Raw genomic sequence first — 15901 nt, 5'->3', positions numbered from 1 at the left:
ATTCAACTTCTTGATAATATGATGTTTTCTGGGTGTTAGTGATATTGTGACCTAATTCCCAGTGTGTTGGTACAGTGTTTGCAGCTTCTTATGGATCATTCGGAGCTTCAAAATAGTCATTTCACACTTTTTTCTGCAGCTCATCGGCCTTATATTGTTATTGTTGAGCGCTCTCATACATTGGTGGTATTTGGTAAAAAAAAAGACACATGAGTCAGTCTTTCCCAGTAAAGTGACGTTTGCAGGGGGAATACATGTGAACAGCTCTTAAAGGCTCAGTGCAGAGTTTCAGCCGAGAGGCCTGCTGGGTGCTGTAGAGCGCTCAGGCAGCACAGGGTTAAACCCTGATGTCACAGCACACGAGAAAAAAAAAACCCTCCAGCAGGCCAATCAGGTTCAGAGTCCTCACACCGTTTACGAGAACCTGTGCCCTGACTTACAAGGAAGTCAAATAAATTGCATAATTATGGAGCCGTAGTCGGTACAGCAGATGTCAAAAAGACAAAAATGGACCTTTAAACCTTGAAGAAAGAAGCTCCTTGTTGAACACAGAGTCTCTCTGGTAAGTTCTCATTTACTCTCCCTTACACATACTCATATTAATAACCAAGGTTTTATAAAGCGTAGGCCTGATATTAAAAAAACAAAAGACATTTCACTAATCACATGACTTTCCCCTCTTTCCTCATCAGAGTGATCTGCCGTTCCCCAGAGCTTTCACCTGGTTTGGTGAAGATGGAGTTTGGCAGGCAGGTCATAGAGAAGTTGCAGAGAAAGAAAAAGATGCCGTCCACATCGCCGCTCACATCGCAGGGCCTCCAGGTGCAATTTTACCTTCCAGATACACACCAGATCATTCACCTGAAAGGCAGCCTTTCAGCGGAGGAGCTGTGCATCGAGGCTGCCAAGAAGTTGGGTGAGTAGGCCTTCTGATCGGCCGATACTGATTCATAGTGCTGTAATCTGATTCTCAAGAAAAAAGGAAATGATGAATCTACAAGACTGTACATGGTTGTCTGAGTGGAACACAGTGCCTTGTGCATCCCCTAACTGGCCACTTTATTAGAAACAACAACCTTGCCAAATCTACTAACTGGCTACTTTATTAGAAACAACAACCTTGCCAAATCTACTAACTGGCTACTTTATTAGAAACAACAACCTTGCCAAATCTACTAACTGGCTACTTTATTAGAAACAACAGCCTTGCCAAATCTACTAACTGGCTACTTTATTAGAAACAACAACCTTGCCAAATCTACTAACTGGCTACTTTATTAGAAACAACAGCCTTGCCACTTTATTAGAAACAACAATATTGCCCATCTACTAACTGGTTACTTTATTAGAAACAACAACCTTGTGCATCCACTAACTGGCTGATTTATTAGAAACAACAGCCACGCTACTTTATTAGAAACAACAGCCTAGTGCATCCAATAACTGGCTACTTTATTAGAAACAACAACCTTGCCACTTTATTAAAAACAACAATATTGCCCATCTACTAACTGGTTACTTTATTAGAAACAACAACCTTGCCAAATCTACTAACTGGCTACTTTATTAGAAACAACAGCCTTGCCACTTTATTAGAAACAACAACCTTGCCCATCTACTAACTGGTTACTTTATTAGAAACAACAACCATGTGCATCCACTAACTGGCTGTTTTATTAGAAACAACAGCCTTGCCCCTTTATTAGAAACAACAACCTTGTGCATCCACTAACTGGCTACTTTATTAGAAACAACAGCCTCGCCACTTTATTAGAAACAACAATATTGCCCATCTACTAACTGGTTACTTTATTAGAAACAACAACCTTGTGCATCCACTAACTGGCTAATTTATTAGGAACAACAGCCTTGCCACTTTATTAGAAACAACAATATTGCCCATCTACTAACTGGTTACTTTATTAGAAACAACAACCTTGTGCATCCACTAACTGGCTAATTTATTAGAAACAACAGCCACGCTACTTTATTAGAAACAACAGCCTAGTGCATCCAATAACTGGCCACTTTATTAGAAACAACAACCTTGCCACTTTATTAAAAACAACAATATTGCCCATCTACTAACTGGTTACTTTATTAGAAACAACAACCTTGTGCATCCACTAACTGGCTAATTTATTAGAAACAACAGCCTCGTTACTTTATTAGAAACAACAACCTTGTGCATCCACTAACTGGCCATTTTATTAAAAACAACAACCTTGCCACTTTATTAGAAACAACAACCTTGCCACTTTATTAGAAACAACAACCTTGTGCATCGACTAACTGGCCATTTTATTAGAAACAACAAACTTGCCACTTTATTAGAAACAACAACCTTGTGCATCAACTAACTGGCCATTTTATTAGAAACAACAACCTTGTGCATCCACTAACTAGCTGTTTTATTAGAAACAACAGCCTTGTCCCTTTATTAGAAACAACAACCTTGTGCATCGACTAACTGCCCATTTTATTAGAAACAACAACCATATGCTTTTACACACTGGCCACTTTATTGGAAACAACCACCTTACACATCCCTTCACTGGTCACTTTATTAGAAACAACAACCTTGCACATCCCTTCACTGGTCACTTTATTAGAAACCCTCTCTCATCTTGTACTGCTTTCATGCTTACGTGGCCTCTCTTTCACAGGTGTCTCTCCACTGTGCAGCACTCTGTTTGCCCTCTATGCTGAAGATAAGAACACCTGGTACTCTCCTAATCACGTCTTTGTCATAGACGAGACGACGAGACTGAAGCTGCATTATCGTATGAGGTATGGAGTCTGCGTGATCGATTAGATCAGACGCTCCAGCCGGAGCGCGGGCCATAAGTGTTTGGACGACTTTTGTGGTGCCTTACATTAGAAATGACTGGGGGGTTTAAAGGCAGTACGTCGGCGTTACTTTGAGGCTCTGTATAACCATGCAGGGTTCACATCCCTTTTAAGTGTAGGCCTACTGCTTTGACACACCAGCCCCACAGATGCAAATGACGGCCAGCGCCACAGCGAGGCGATGTGGGGAGAGAGCGCCATGTACCCACGCCGGGATTCGAACCAGCAATCCTTTGATCATAGTGACAGTGCCTTAGTCCTTTTTGAACATAGTTAAACATCTACACATTTGAAGTAGTATTAAATGTAGGGGGGGTTAACTTTTTCCTCACAGGAAAATTACATTTTATAAATGTTATAGATGTTTAAAGCCACTTCTTCAGTTGTGTGTGCTTAGTCATGTTACCCCCATCTCTCAGCATTTTGTGGGCTGTCCTGATGTTTTCCGCTTGACTGCAATGCATTGCTTCCATTCAAATCAACAGGCAAAACAACTGCACTGCAAACAACAGGGTGAATAACAACAGTAAGAGCACTGAGCATTAGTGCCCTACTCCTGGGGTTTGATTCCCAACCAATCATGACTGCAAGTGTATTCCCCTCCGAGCATGCTGACCTACTCAGCCTGTTGATTAGTAATTAAAATGCAGTAGCACCAGCGGAGGCTCGAGCATGCCTCCCTGCCTCTCACTGCCATGGAAAACTGAGTTGTCCTCACTTAGAAATAATAAAGCTTTCACTTCATATTCTGCATAGAAACTAGGCTGCAAAAACAGTGCATACTGTTAAAAAGATCCTTGAGGAGCGTCTAGGGGAACCTCTTAGACCAGAGCTTATTTACATACAATAAATATATATACATATATATCCATGCATTCAGATACTCTATGTTTCAAAGAAGTGCAAATGCACACACAAACGCACACCAGCATGGCCTAGAGGGGTATAAAGCCCCCCAGCATTGAGTGAGGGGAGTTGGGAATTAGGTGGACTGGTGATCATCGTCCAACATCCTGACCTCCCTAACGATCAAATCTTCCCAGCAATGCTCTGCTCCAAAATCTAGTAGAAAGTCTTCTTCCCTGGACAGTAGAGAAATTTACTCCAACAAAAGCAGGAAAAACACTTATTTAATGCCCTTGATTGTAAAAGAAACAATGAATGAGTAGGTGTCCCAATATTTTTGTCCAAATAGCATATGTCAGTCTTCACCCTTTAAACCCTAGGTTTGTTGTCCAGTTATTAATCCTAATGCAGAAACTAATGTGAATTATTTGGTAACCGTTTGGTTTAGCATTTGTTGTGGGTCCCACAGGGTTCTATTTTAGGGCCTATAAAACTGATGTTCGTTATTAAAGTTAATGTCATTTTGAGAGTGACTGAAGTGTGGGCTTACATACAGGGTCTTATGGGTTAAAGGCACAGGACCTGTTTATTTCTAAGGGATGAAGAGAGGTTGTAAAAGTACAGTTTTTGCTACCTAAAACCATACAAATATCCTTTGACCACTGCTGCTGTCATTTGCAGGTTCTACTTCATTAACTGGCACGGCACTGATAAGGATTCTCTACCTATATTGCGACACGCACTAAAACGGTCAAGCAACCAAGAAACGGCTGTTCTGGACCTGCCTTCTTTGACCTACCTCTATGCACAGGTACAGAACTGTACAGCCCAGACACATACTGCAGTCAGAATGCGAAAGCTAATGTTTGTGATGTTATATAACGTCATATATAACATGTATTATATGTGTGTTTTCCAGAGCCAGTACGACTTTCAGAGCGGCCTAGCCCCACTGCGAAGCCCCCAGTCTGAGGAAGACGCCCGGCAGATAGAGAACGAGTGCTTAGGCATGGCTGTGATGGCCATCTCCCATGATGCCATGTGCAGAAACCTGCACACGCGGGAACTAGCCAAGAAATTCAAGTAAACTTTCAGTTCTTTACTTTGCATTAGTGTATTAGTGCTGGACGACACTCTGTGCTGTGCTTCTACTGGCTGGCCACTTTATTAGAAACCCCAACCTTGTGCTTTGCCCAGTGGCCACTTTATTAGAAATACCTACCATGTGCTTTGCTCAATGGCCACTTTTTTTTTTAGAAACACCTACTATGTACTTCACTGGCCACTTTATTGGTAACATCTACCTTATACTTCACTCACTGGCCACTTTATTAGAAACACATGCCTTTCGCTTTCACTTACTTGCCACTTTATTAGAAACACATGCCTTTCCCTTCCACTCACTGGCCACTTTATTAGAAACCCCAACCTTGTGCATAGACTCACTGGCCCCTATATTAGAAACCCTATCCTTGTGCTTCCACTCACTGGCCACTTTATTAGAAACCTCAACATTGTGCTTCCACTCACTGGCCACTTTATTAGAAACCCCTACATTTGCTGTTAGCTCTGAACCGTTATTATTATTTTGTAGGAAAATGACCTCTGCCAAATGACCGTCCCTTTACCTACTCCTTTCTTCTGCCATGCCAGGTACAAAAACTACATCCCGCTCAGTTTTAAGCAGGATATCTCTCAGAGGAACATCTTCACCCGTCTGCGTATCGCCAACGTCTTCAAGGCCTTCCTGGAGGAGTTCAGTGACAGAACCATCAAGAGCAACAGTGTCAGCAAGCACTATCTGAAGGTCAAGTACATTTCCACCTTAGAGAACCTCACCCAGGGCTTTGGCAGGGAGGTGTTCGAGCCCTCCTCGCTGGTCATTCACGAAAGCGAGGACGACATCTCAGCTTTAAGAGATAAAGACGGAGCCAGGCATCGCGTGCTGGTGTCTGGAACATGTGGCATTAAGTGGCAGAAAGTGCCAGTTGAGGTAAGCCATGATCTGGAATCTAAAAACCCCAAGGAATTGAACCTACAACCTTCTGATAATAGGGCCAGTGCTTAGCAGGCTGCGTCGCTCAGGAATTATGTACGTGGTCTAGATCGTAATCCGATCACTGTGAGTTCTAGGCACGTTTACACGTCTAATCAGAACGCCATCAGATCAACGGAAACAAGCAACAAATGGCCAAACATTGTGTACACAATTTGTCCAAAAGTTTGTGGACACTGCTTCTTTTACATGCTTCCTGTTACTTTGAGTTGTACTCATTGCTGACACAGATGTTCAAATGCACACACACAGCTTGTCTAGTCCCTTTAGGAAAAGTACTGCCAAAACAATAGAACTCTCTGAAGCAGATAAACATGAACCTATTGGCACCATGCTGAATACCAGATGTGGACTAGATGGGGTATAAAGCCCCCCCAGCACTGTGCTGTGGAGCAGTGAAAGAACTGTTTTCTCTGGAATAATGGTCGGTGCTCCATCCAATACTTTAGAGATGAGCTTGGATTGTTGGCAGGGGTGAGGTGGGGTGTTGATCATCCAACATCCTGACCTCACTAACGCTCTTGTTGCTGAATGCAGTCAAATCCTCACAGCCAAACCTAGTAGAAAGCCTTCTTCCCTGGACAATAGAGACATTTACTCCAACAAAAGCAGGAGAAACTATTTTTTAATAGCCTTGATTTCAGAAGAAACAATGAATGAGCAGGTGTCCCTATACTTTTGTCAATAGAGTGTATGTTGGGAGCAATGTCTTGAATGGGTTTGAGGCAAATGGAGACTGGCAGGTCTTACAGGGTGGTGTCATATTTCAGCGTGCTATTATTGTCATGTTTCCAGTTATCTGGTGTTCAGCAATTATTCAAACACAGCTCAGCATCAGAGTGAAAGCTAATAACACTCTTTAGGGGAATTCCAGTTTGTCCGGTTTCTTCAGCGTCTACTGGAAAGATGCATTAGTGTTTCGAAACTGAACAGCTGTCTTCCGTCCCTCCTGGGACTTGGGACCTGGCCAATCCTCTCTGTTTTCCAGTGCTCATCACCTCCACTGTTTGTTTCACTCAGGTTTATGAGCTTTGACAGAATTCCAGAAATCTCGATCCCAGCAGTCTCATCACGTTCTGTCCTGTTCTTAAATTTTCCTTCATAAAGACCTGCCCGGATCCATGGAGCAGCAAACAGAGGAGGATGTCCAAGAGGAGTAAAAGACAGCAGAGCGAGCAGAACGAGGACCCAAAACATCCCACCAAAGATGACGGCTGGACGACCTTCTCCAATTTTCATGAGATCACGCACATCGTCATCAGGGACTCCGCAGTCACAGTCTACAAACAGGACGACAAAAGGATGGTAAGAACTGGAAGGACGTGTCCTGCAGCTTTAAGGAGGGCTACTAATTTGGCAGCTTCTTTTGGGAATTGGGACTTAATAACCAAGGTGATTTCTAATTTCTAAAAAAGGTGGTTTATGATACATCTTTAATGAAATAATACTCTTGCCCGGAACAGGAGTTGCACCTGGCTGCCCGTGAGGAGGCCCTGTCCTTCGTCAGTTTGATAGACGGGTACTTCAGGCTCACGGTAGACGCGCATCACTTCCTGTGCACAGATGTGGCACCCGTGTCTGTACAAGAAAACCTGAGCGAAGGGTGCCACGGTCCAATCAGGTGAGTGTGTGCCTACGGTCAGCGTGGAGACGTGGTAGTGATTTTGCGATGAAGCAGACGAGCCTGACGTATCTGCTCTGTCTCCAGCACTGAATATGCCATTCATAAGCTGAAACAGGAAGGATATGAGGAGGGCATGTACATCCTCCGCTGGAGCTGTGCAGACTACGACCACGTCTTACTCACCGTCATCTGCAAAGAGGTTTGCTTTGCAATCACACACACTTACTATCAGTGCCGGCTTAGCTGCCACTGTTGGCCCTCAACCCTCTCTGCTTTAGAGTGACCATGGCTAGGGTTCCTGTCGAGGGACATGGTGCCGTAGCGGCCATGTCAATGGCTATAGTTTGCCATTTGCTGTTCTGCTCTCTCCAGCTGGGTAGATGGTGCTCTCTCCCTCACTTCCCAGGTGCATGGGAGTGAGCTTTCGTCCAAGCATGTCAGCTGCCTGGCAATGCTGCATTGGTGTCAGCTGGAAAAGAGGCGATGGTCCAAGTAAAAAAAAAAAAAAAAAAAAAAAAAAATATATATATATATATATATATATATATATATATAAAATTAAACTCAGTTCCACCAGTATATTTTGTCCCCAAATGTTTGATGTAAACAAATATCTATCGATTATCTAACGATTCTTTATTTCCAGATGGACGGCTCTGGAGGGATCGTCAAAACCTTCAAGAACCTACAGATTGAGAAGCTGGAGGGCCGCTTTCGTCTCTGCGGCACGGACACTGAGAAGCCCACTCTGAGGGAGCTGACTGATCAGCTGTCTGGACACCGCCTGAGTACGGAGAGCACCATACTGACGCTGAACAGAGGCCGCCCACCTCAGCCCAGAGGTATGTCTTTCAGAACACCCATTAGTGGGAGCAGGTAGATTCCCTGACCTTTGAGAAGGTCTTCTTTATGAAAAATTCTAACAGCAATACAGTAGTATTATTGTATTAATAGCTCAGCTATAGATCCCACCAAGACATTCCAGCAGGTCTTTAAGTTGTGACGTGGAGCCAAAGCGGATTAGACCTGTTGTTGAAGCACCTCCAATTGTGCTCTTTCCGGCTCCGGCTGCTGATGGCACCAGTGATCCATGGGCCATAGTGGCATAGCCACTGCTACGGCCAGTCTGATTTCATATTTCTCAGATTTTTTTTGTGTGTTTTTTTTTTATCTCCAGAGGCATCCAATCTGCTGATGGCGACACAGACAAACGCTGCTGCCCCGCCCACTCACAAACATCTCATTATCCCCAGGATCAACAAAGAGGACATCATTCAGGTTGAGTTGATATGCCGTGCTTCTCTCATAGTCTGAGCTGATTTTGCTGCTTATGCTGCACTGATGGACGTGTGTGTGATGATCTAGGCTTTGGATGGTGCTAATCAGAGAGGTCATAGTCTCCATTGCTTTTGTAGCTCCAGTGCAGAACTAAGAAAGACAGACTTCAGACACCAAACATGGCTTGTCTGAGCGACTGTCTGGCTGTGTGAATTAGATGGTCTCTTCTCCACAGGATAAGCATTTGGGCAAAGGAACTCGCACCAACATCTTCTCTGCCAGGCTGAAGTTGCGGAGTGACGATGACGAAGGTCTTGCAGGGTTTCAGAGGATTGATGAGGTGAAGGTGGTGCTAAAGGTGCTGGGAGCAGGACACAAGGACATCTCAGTAAGCAAGAGAGCCCTTTACGTTCCAGCAGTCCATAGCTTTGTTGTTGGGCAGTTTATAAGAAACGGTCAACTCAAACATCTTCATCTCCATCCCTCAGGCCTTCCTGGAGACGGTCAGCTTGATGCGCCAGATCACACACAAACATATGGCTCTCCTCTACGGGATCTGTATGCACAGCATGGACAGTAAGTGTGTCTCCCATCCACAGATACACTATGTGTCCAAATGTTTGTGGACACCCCACATCATTCTGATGAATGCATTCAACATTCACAGGCGTGCACACACACACACACACACACACAGCTTGTTTACTCCCTGTTGAGAAGTACTGCCAATAGAATAGGACTCTCTGAAGCAGATAAGCATCATGAACCTATTGGCACCATGCTGCCTAATGCCAGGCGTGGACTAGTGGAGGGGTATAAAGCCTACAAGCATTGAGCTGTGGAGCAGTGGAGGAGATGGTGGTGCTCCATTCAGTGCTTATTGATGCAATCAGTGCAATCCTCACAGCAGTGTCTCTGTTCCCAACAGTTATCATGGTAGAGGAGTTTGTGCAGCATGGTCCTCTGGATTTGTTCATGCGCGCTCATCACACCACTCTCACCCCGTCCTGGAAGTTCCAGGTTGCAGAGCAGCTTGCAAGTGTCCTCAGTTACCTGGTAAGATCTGTCGCTGAAGCTCCACCTTGCTGGTGTGCAGTTTGCATTAGCCATCCTCCAGCCCTTCATCAGTGCTCAGTATCTGAACACAAAGCTGCCCTGGGCTCATGGGATATGTAGTATCAATGGCACATAAGGTCTTTCTGTTTTCCTCTCCTTTAGGAGGACACAAAGCTTGTGCATGGCTTTGTGTGCACAAAGAACATCCTGTTGGCCAAGGTCGGTCTGGAAGGACAAGGAGCACCTTTCATAAAGCTCAGTGACCCCGGCGTGCCCATCACTATGCTCAGCAGAGAAGGTAACCTTAAGCCGCAGTGGCAACAGCCTTTTTGTCCATGTCTACATACAGTAGTGTGTCCAACCACATAAGTGTCAAGTCAGCTTGGACGGAACGGTTAGAAGCCAGTTGCAATTATTTAGGCATGCAGTTGGCATGATGCTACCTGGGCAGATATATGTTAGCTTTGGACCTTCAGTGCAAAACCAAGAAAGCAAATGATGGTTAACATTCTCCTCCAGGTGTGTTGAGCAGCCCATTGTTGTCCAATGCCATGTGTAGGCTAGAGGGGTATAAAGCCCCCCCAACTGTGGAATGATGGATGGTGATGCTCCATTTAGTCCTTTTGGGATGAGTAAAGGATGATGGTGATGAGGATGAGGTGATTATCATCCAACATCCTGACCTCACTAACTAACGCTCTTGTCCTCGCAGCAATGTAGAGACAGTTACTCCAACAAAATCAGAATTTCAGATACCCTTGATTTCAGAAGAAACAATGAACTAGCAGGTGTTCCAATACTTTTGTCCATTTGGTGTACTTAATTTCATTCCCAAGACTTAAATATTCATTTGATTCTCCAGTGGAATTATGCACTGAGGCTATGTGGATATGCTATATAGGCTTCAGACACCAAACATGGCTATGTGGGTATGCTATATGAGGCTATATAGGTTATGTGGATATGTTAATCGGCATTGGGGATTCTGTTGGGCTCTGTTTACCTTCACAACAGTTCTGCTTTCTCACCCACTGTTGCGCTTGCTTTCGGTCAGAGTGCATTGACAGGATTCCCTGGATTGCGCCGGAGTGTGTGAAGAACCCCAAAGCGCTCAGTGTTGCTGTGGATAAGTGGGGATTTGGGACCACACTGTGGGAAATCTGCCACAATGGGGAGGTGCCGCTCAGGGACAAGCAGCGCACTGAGGTACTGCACACTTCTCTGACTGAACACTACTTCCACACACTTTATCGGAAGAGCAGACATTCATATGATGATCCTGAGAGATGGGTGAGATGGAAACGGTCGTCCAGAGAGGAGGATTGCTGTGAAATTGTGATGATGATGATGATGATGATAGTAAAATAGTGGAGAATCTGCACTAATACAGTTTTCTTTAGGGACTACTTTTTGCTGCACTACACCCTGTGTATTGCATGTGTATCCCTCCACCATTTTAATGATATACGAATTAAAAAAATGGTTTTAGACCTGAAATCGTCTCAGATCTCTGGTAGAACAGTGTCTCAGGCAGTGTCTTCATCACCATTAGGTGGAAGACCTTTCTGTGCTTTTATTAGAGGTTCAGACATCTGCTTCCGTTCACCTCCACTGTAGAACTCCAGCTCTGACTGGGTGTATGCAGGTTATACTGCAGCTATGCAGGTGTAATAGCATGGTACATCAATGATCTCTATAAACAAGACACTGCAAGTCATAAGCCATCTCCCTTGAGAACGGGAGAACGTCTTCACCACATTTACCACATCACCCCCCCGCCAAGCAAGACTCCTAACGATGTGTGTCCTTGTGTGAGTAGAAGGAGCGCTTCTACGAAGCTGAAGGCACGCTGGTGATTCCCAACAGCAGTGAGCTGGCCGACCTGATCACTCAGTGCATGAACTATGACCCCAGGAAGAGACCCTTCTTCAGAGCCATCGTCCGAGAGCTGGACCACATCAAAGAGCAGAGTAAGATTCCACCAGTTTCATTCTCTTCCAAGTTAGTCCAAAATGAGTCTATTTTTTTTTTTCTTTTTTTTTGGCTCAAGCCTTGCTTCCTCCTGTTGCGCCCACAGACCCGTCCGTGGTGTCCGGGGTCATTCCTCTGCAGGAGACCGACTCCTCTGTGTTCGAGAGCAGATTTCTCCAGACGATACGCAAACTGGGAGAGGTACTGGAGTGAAGTTTTTCATATATTTGATACATGTTTAGAATGTACAGCTGTTTAAATGTAGTCATATGACATGGTAAAAGTATACACTATATGGACAAAAGTATTGGGACACCTACTAGTTCATTGTTTCTTCTGAAATCAATGGTATTAACAAGATTTTCTCCTGCTTTTGTTGGAGTAACATTTGGCTTTCTACTAAATTTTGGAGGAGCATTGCTGTGAGGATTTGAGTGCATTTGGCGACAAGAGAGTTAGTGAGGTCAGGATGTTGGATGATGATCACCACCCCACCTCATCATCCCCAGCCCATCCCAGAAGTATTGGATGGAGCCCCACTATCATTCCAGAGAACACAGTTCTTCCAACGGCTCCACAGCTCAATGCTGGGTGGCTTTATACCCCTGGTATTCAGCATAGTGCTAATAGGTTCATGTGTGTGAAAGAGCTGAGGTGATCATCTCACATCTCATTAACACTCTTCCGAATGCAATCAAATCCTCATAGCGCTGCCCTCAGAACATGCAAATTAGTTTCATATGAGTTATTAAATAATATTCAGGCTAATGTTTTTATGGTGCGACGGGATGATTGATATATGTGGTGATGCTTTGCAGGGTCACTTCGGGAAGGTGGAGCTGTGCATGTATGACCCTCACGGGGACCAGACAGGCCAATACGTGGCAGTGAAGTCCCTGAAGTCGGAAAGAGATGGTTCGGAGACCAGCAACCTCAGGAGAGAGATCAACACCATGAGGGAGCTCTACCACAAGAACATCGTCAAATACAAAGGCATCTGCAATGAGGAAGGTCAGCGGAAACACACTCACCCACATTTCATAGTCTCACTGTTCACCTTATAGCTCCACTGTGTAGGTGTACCGTTCCTGAACAGCTTATCAAGCCTCTATACCCTATTTATTGTTGGTCAGTTCACTCACTGTTGAATAGATTCGACTATTTGGGTGGTGGACCTCGGTACAGCAGTGACACTGAGGTGGGAGTTGTTTTCTGTGGTCAGAAACTGATCATTTACAAAGGGCTAGAGCAGTGTTCTCTCAGCCCTGGTCCTCTGGGCCCACTGTCCTACAGTCTCTAACTATAAAGCAGCACAGCACGAGCTACAAGGGAAGTGACCAACCCAATGAGGATATTATGACACATAAATAAGAGAGAGAGAAAGAGGTAAGGGTGCTAATATGGTCAGTGGGAAATGGTACCAATGCTCATGTGTTGATTGTGTCTCTCAGGTGGAAGGACTATAAAGCTCATTATGGAGTATCTGCCTGCTGGCAGCTTGAAGGAATATCTGCCTAAGAACAAGGCCAATATCAGCGAGGACAGGCTGCTTCTTTATGCTCTCCAGATATGTCAGGTATGAACAACCCAAAAATATTATTATATTATACAGTATTTAATTATATTATTAACTAAATATAATTAAATACTGTAATGAATCAGGTAAAATATTTGAATATTAATACATATAAGCCACAAATGTCAAAATTCTATTAAAACGCTATTGCTGATTTATGTTAGCCCTGCTATGGCAGTCTAGTAGTATGTTAGTGCAAAGCTAACGGCAGTGAGCTAGAATTTTTTTTTTTACCCTGTGTTCCCTACAGGGAATGGACTACCTGGGTTCTCAGAATTACATCCACAGAGACCTTGCTGCACGTAATGTTCTGGTGAAGAGTGAGACGCTGGTGAAGATCGGAGACTTCGGCCTGACCAAAAGCATCAAAGACAATGAGAACTATTACACCGTAAGGGAGGATCAGGACAGTCCTGTTTACTGGTGAGGAAAAATGTGCCATCCTTATCAGTTAGAGCTTTTAGCCAGCATTGAAGTCCACTAATAGCCACACAGCACCCATAACATTAAAACCCCCAATTGTTGAAGTGAACAACATGCTGTTAAGTTAATGCTTTGCATGGAAAATGGACAAGCGTAAGAATCTGAGCCACTTTGACAAGTGAACCAGACGGTGATGTTGTAGACAACTGGGTCAGAACGTCAGGCAGGTGTTCACACGGGTGTAACGTGGGTTAGGTGGGTTCCAGGTGGCCGTGGTCTCTGGGTCAGTTTGTACATGTGTTTTTTTACTGGGACCCAGTTGGACTTCCCGAATGGGACCCATTGTTACAGCCCACCCTAAAATCACAATGGTCCCATCTAGGCCCCGTATGCATTGTACAACCCAGACGGCACCCATGTTTAACCCCTCCTGGTCCCATTACTGACCATATGGGCATCCATATGGAAGGCCAATGTGGACCAAAGTGCTCGAAGGAAGAAGGTCATGGGCACTTAAGGCTCACTGATGCTGAACATTGAGGCCCCACCTCTACAACTTACAGGATCTGCTGCTAATGTTGGTACCAGCTACTACAGCAGGACATAATTTCTGTTGTGTTGTTGTGGAGTCCATGCCTTGATGGAATCAGAGCTGTTTTGGTGGTACAAGGGGGACCTACAATATAATATTAGGCTGGTGGTTTTAATGTTATGGCTGGTCAGTGTATACAACAACTACACACCCCTCCCTTGGTGTACAGTTGTAGCTCATATAGCAAAGAAAGCAGAAGAAGTCTTGCGTCACCATCCCCTGGCTTTTATCTCTTGTTCAGGTACGCCCCTGAGTGTCTGATCCACCGGAAGTTCTACAAGGCCTCAGACGTCTGGTCTTTCGGGGTCACGCTCTACGAACTCATGACCTACTGTGATCGCAAGAGCAACCCTCCAGATGTAAGACCTCAGCCTGTGTTGATAGCCCACCATGTCTCAGCCAGTGCTCATAGCCCACCATATCTCACCATTCTTGTTGATTCTTCTTACCAAGATGTTCCTGAACATAACTGGTCGATCGCATGGGCAGATGACCATGGCACGGTTAGTGCAGGCTCTGGAGAAAGGCAAGAGGTTGCCTTGTCCACCATCCTGTCCAGATGTGGTAAGATTCAGTACTTTGAATCAGTTACTATCCAGTTAGCTACATTAGCCTCGTAGCTCCAGCTTCAGGGCGATAAGCCTGCATTTGCAGTAAAGGGTGACACACACACACACCTGACCACTCACTTCGTCTTTCCCCTCTCTCTCTGGTGCAGGTGTACACCCAGATGCGCAGGTGCTGGGCCTATTCCCCGGAGGATAGGGTGGACTTCAAAAGCCTAATCGAAGTGTTTGAGCGCCTGTTGTCCGCAGAGGAACTCAGCTTAGCGCACAGCTGCTGAAGCTTTCAAGCATGCTGCTGGAATCACTACAAAGTGCAACACTTTGAATGTGAGATTTGCCCGGGCAGGAACATATCGTACTGTATCATGACAGGTCTAGTTTGAGCTCATCAGAAATATGCTTAGTGTTTATTCTGTAGTCAATGAGAGATTGCCATGTGTACCAAACGAACTAACTCTGGTGCCTTTTCAACTGCAGTCCTGGAGGGCAAGCCTCTGAAATTGAAGGACCTTGCCTTACACATTTGTATAGGGTCTTCTGGTAACAGTCAGCTTCTGGACACTCTATGATTATACATCAGTTTCTTTATTGTTTTATATAGCTGTTTCAAAAATAAGAATATATAAAAATACACGTATACACAAGGAAAAATGATGAATTCTGAAGTACATTAATTTTACTGCTTTATCATCAGTCTCCTTGTTCAATTAAATTCATTTATTTTCTCAGCAAAAGCTTCTTTAATGGGTTGAAAGACGTTTCCACACAATATTGCTCAGATTCTGCTCAGTCTCCGACCGCCCTGCAGCAAAAAATCTTCTCAGCCAACCCTGTTCTACACTGTGTGTACGAACACCATGAAAACTGAACGGGGTCAGTCGGCACCCTGGTCACCTTCGCCCGACTCCATGACTCTCACTGTCTGTCCAGCTCTTCAAAAGAAAGCGAGTGTGTCCATGCCACCAGCTTGTCCACTTCACTCTCCCAGCATTCCTTTGTCTCTGGGTCACAGACAGAGTCCTCATGTGCAGGAACTTGAAGGTTCAGCAGCTCTACAAGAACG

The 15901-nt window shown here is 44.6% G+C and overlaps 1 protein-coding gene across 1 annotated transcript; it reads left to right on the top strand.

Annotated features, from left to right (window-relative positions):
- Positions 1 to 325: 325 nt before the first annotated feature.
- On the top strand, positions 326 to 15566 carry LOC140562624 (tyrosine-protein kinase JAK1-like). Its single transcript, XM_072688412.1, has 24 exons — positions 326 to 562; positions 693 to 916; positions 2667 to 2790; positions 4378 to 4507; positions 4616 to 4779; positions 5350 to 5689; positions 6860 to 7057; positions 7216 to 7373; positions 7461 to 7575; positions 8023 to 8218; positions 8554 to 8654; positions 8890 to 9042; positions 9143 to 9230; positions 9583 to 9710; positions 9873 to 10008; positions 10765 to 10916; positions 11530 to 11680; positions 11788 to 11882; positions 12500 to 12692; positions 13133 to 13257; positions 13508 to 13680; positions 14514 to 14631; positions 14726 to 14836; positions 14991 to 15566. Exons 2-24 carry the CDS (start codon positions 736 to 738, stop codon positions 15114 to 15116), a joined length of 3456 nt encoding a protein of 1151 aa, XP_072544513.1. The 5' UTR covers positions 326 to 562; positions 693 to 735; the 3' UTR covers positions 15117 to 15566.
- The last annotated feature ends 335 nt before the right edge of the window (positions 15567 to 15901 follow it).

Source organism: Salminus brasiliensis, chromosome 9 (assembly GCF_030463535.1).
Source record: "Salminus brasiliensis chromosome 9, fSalBra1.hap2, whole genome shotgun sequence".
Taxonomy (NCBI): Eukaryota; Metazoa; Chordata; class Actinopteri; order Characiformes; family Bryconidae; genus Salminus; species Salminus brasiliensis.
Note: the sequence above shows the minus strand (reverse complement) of the source record. Positions and strands in the feature narration are given on the sequence as shown.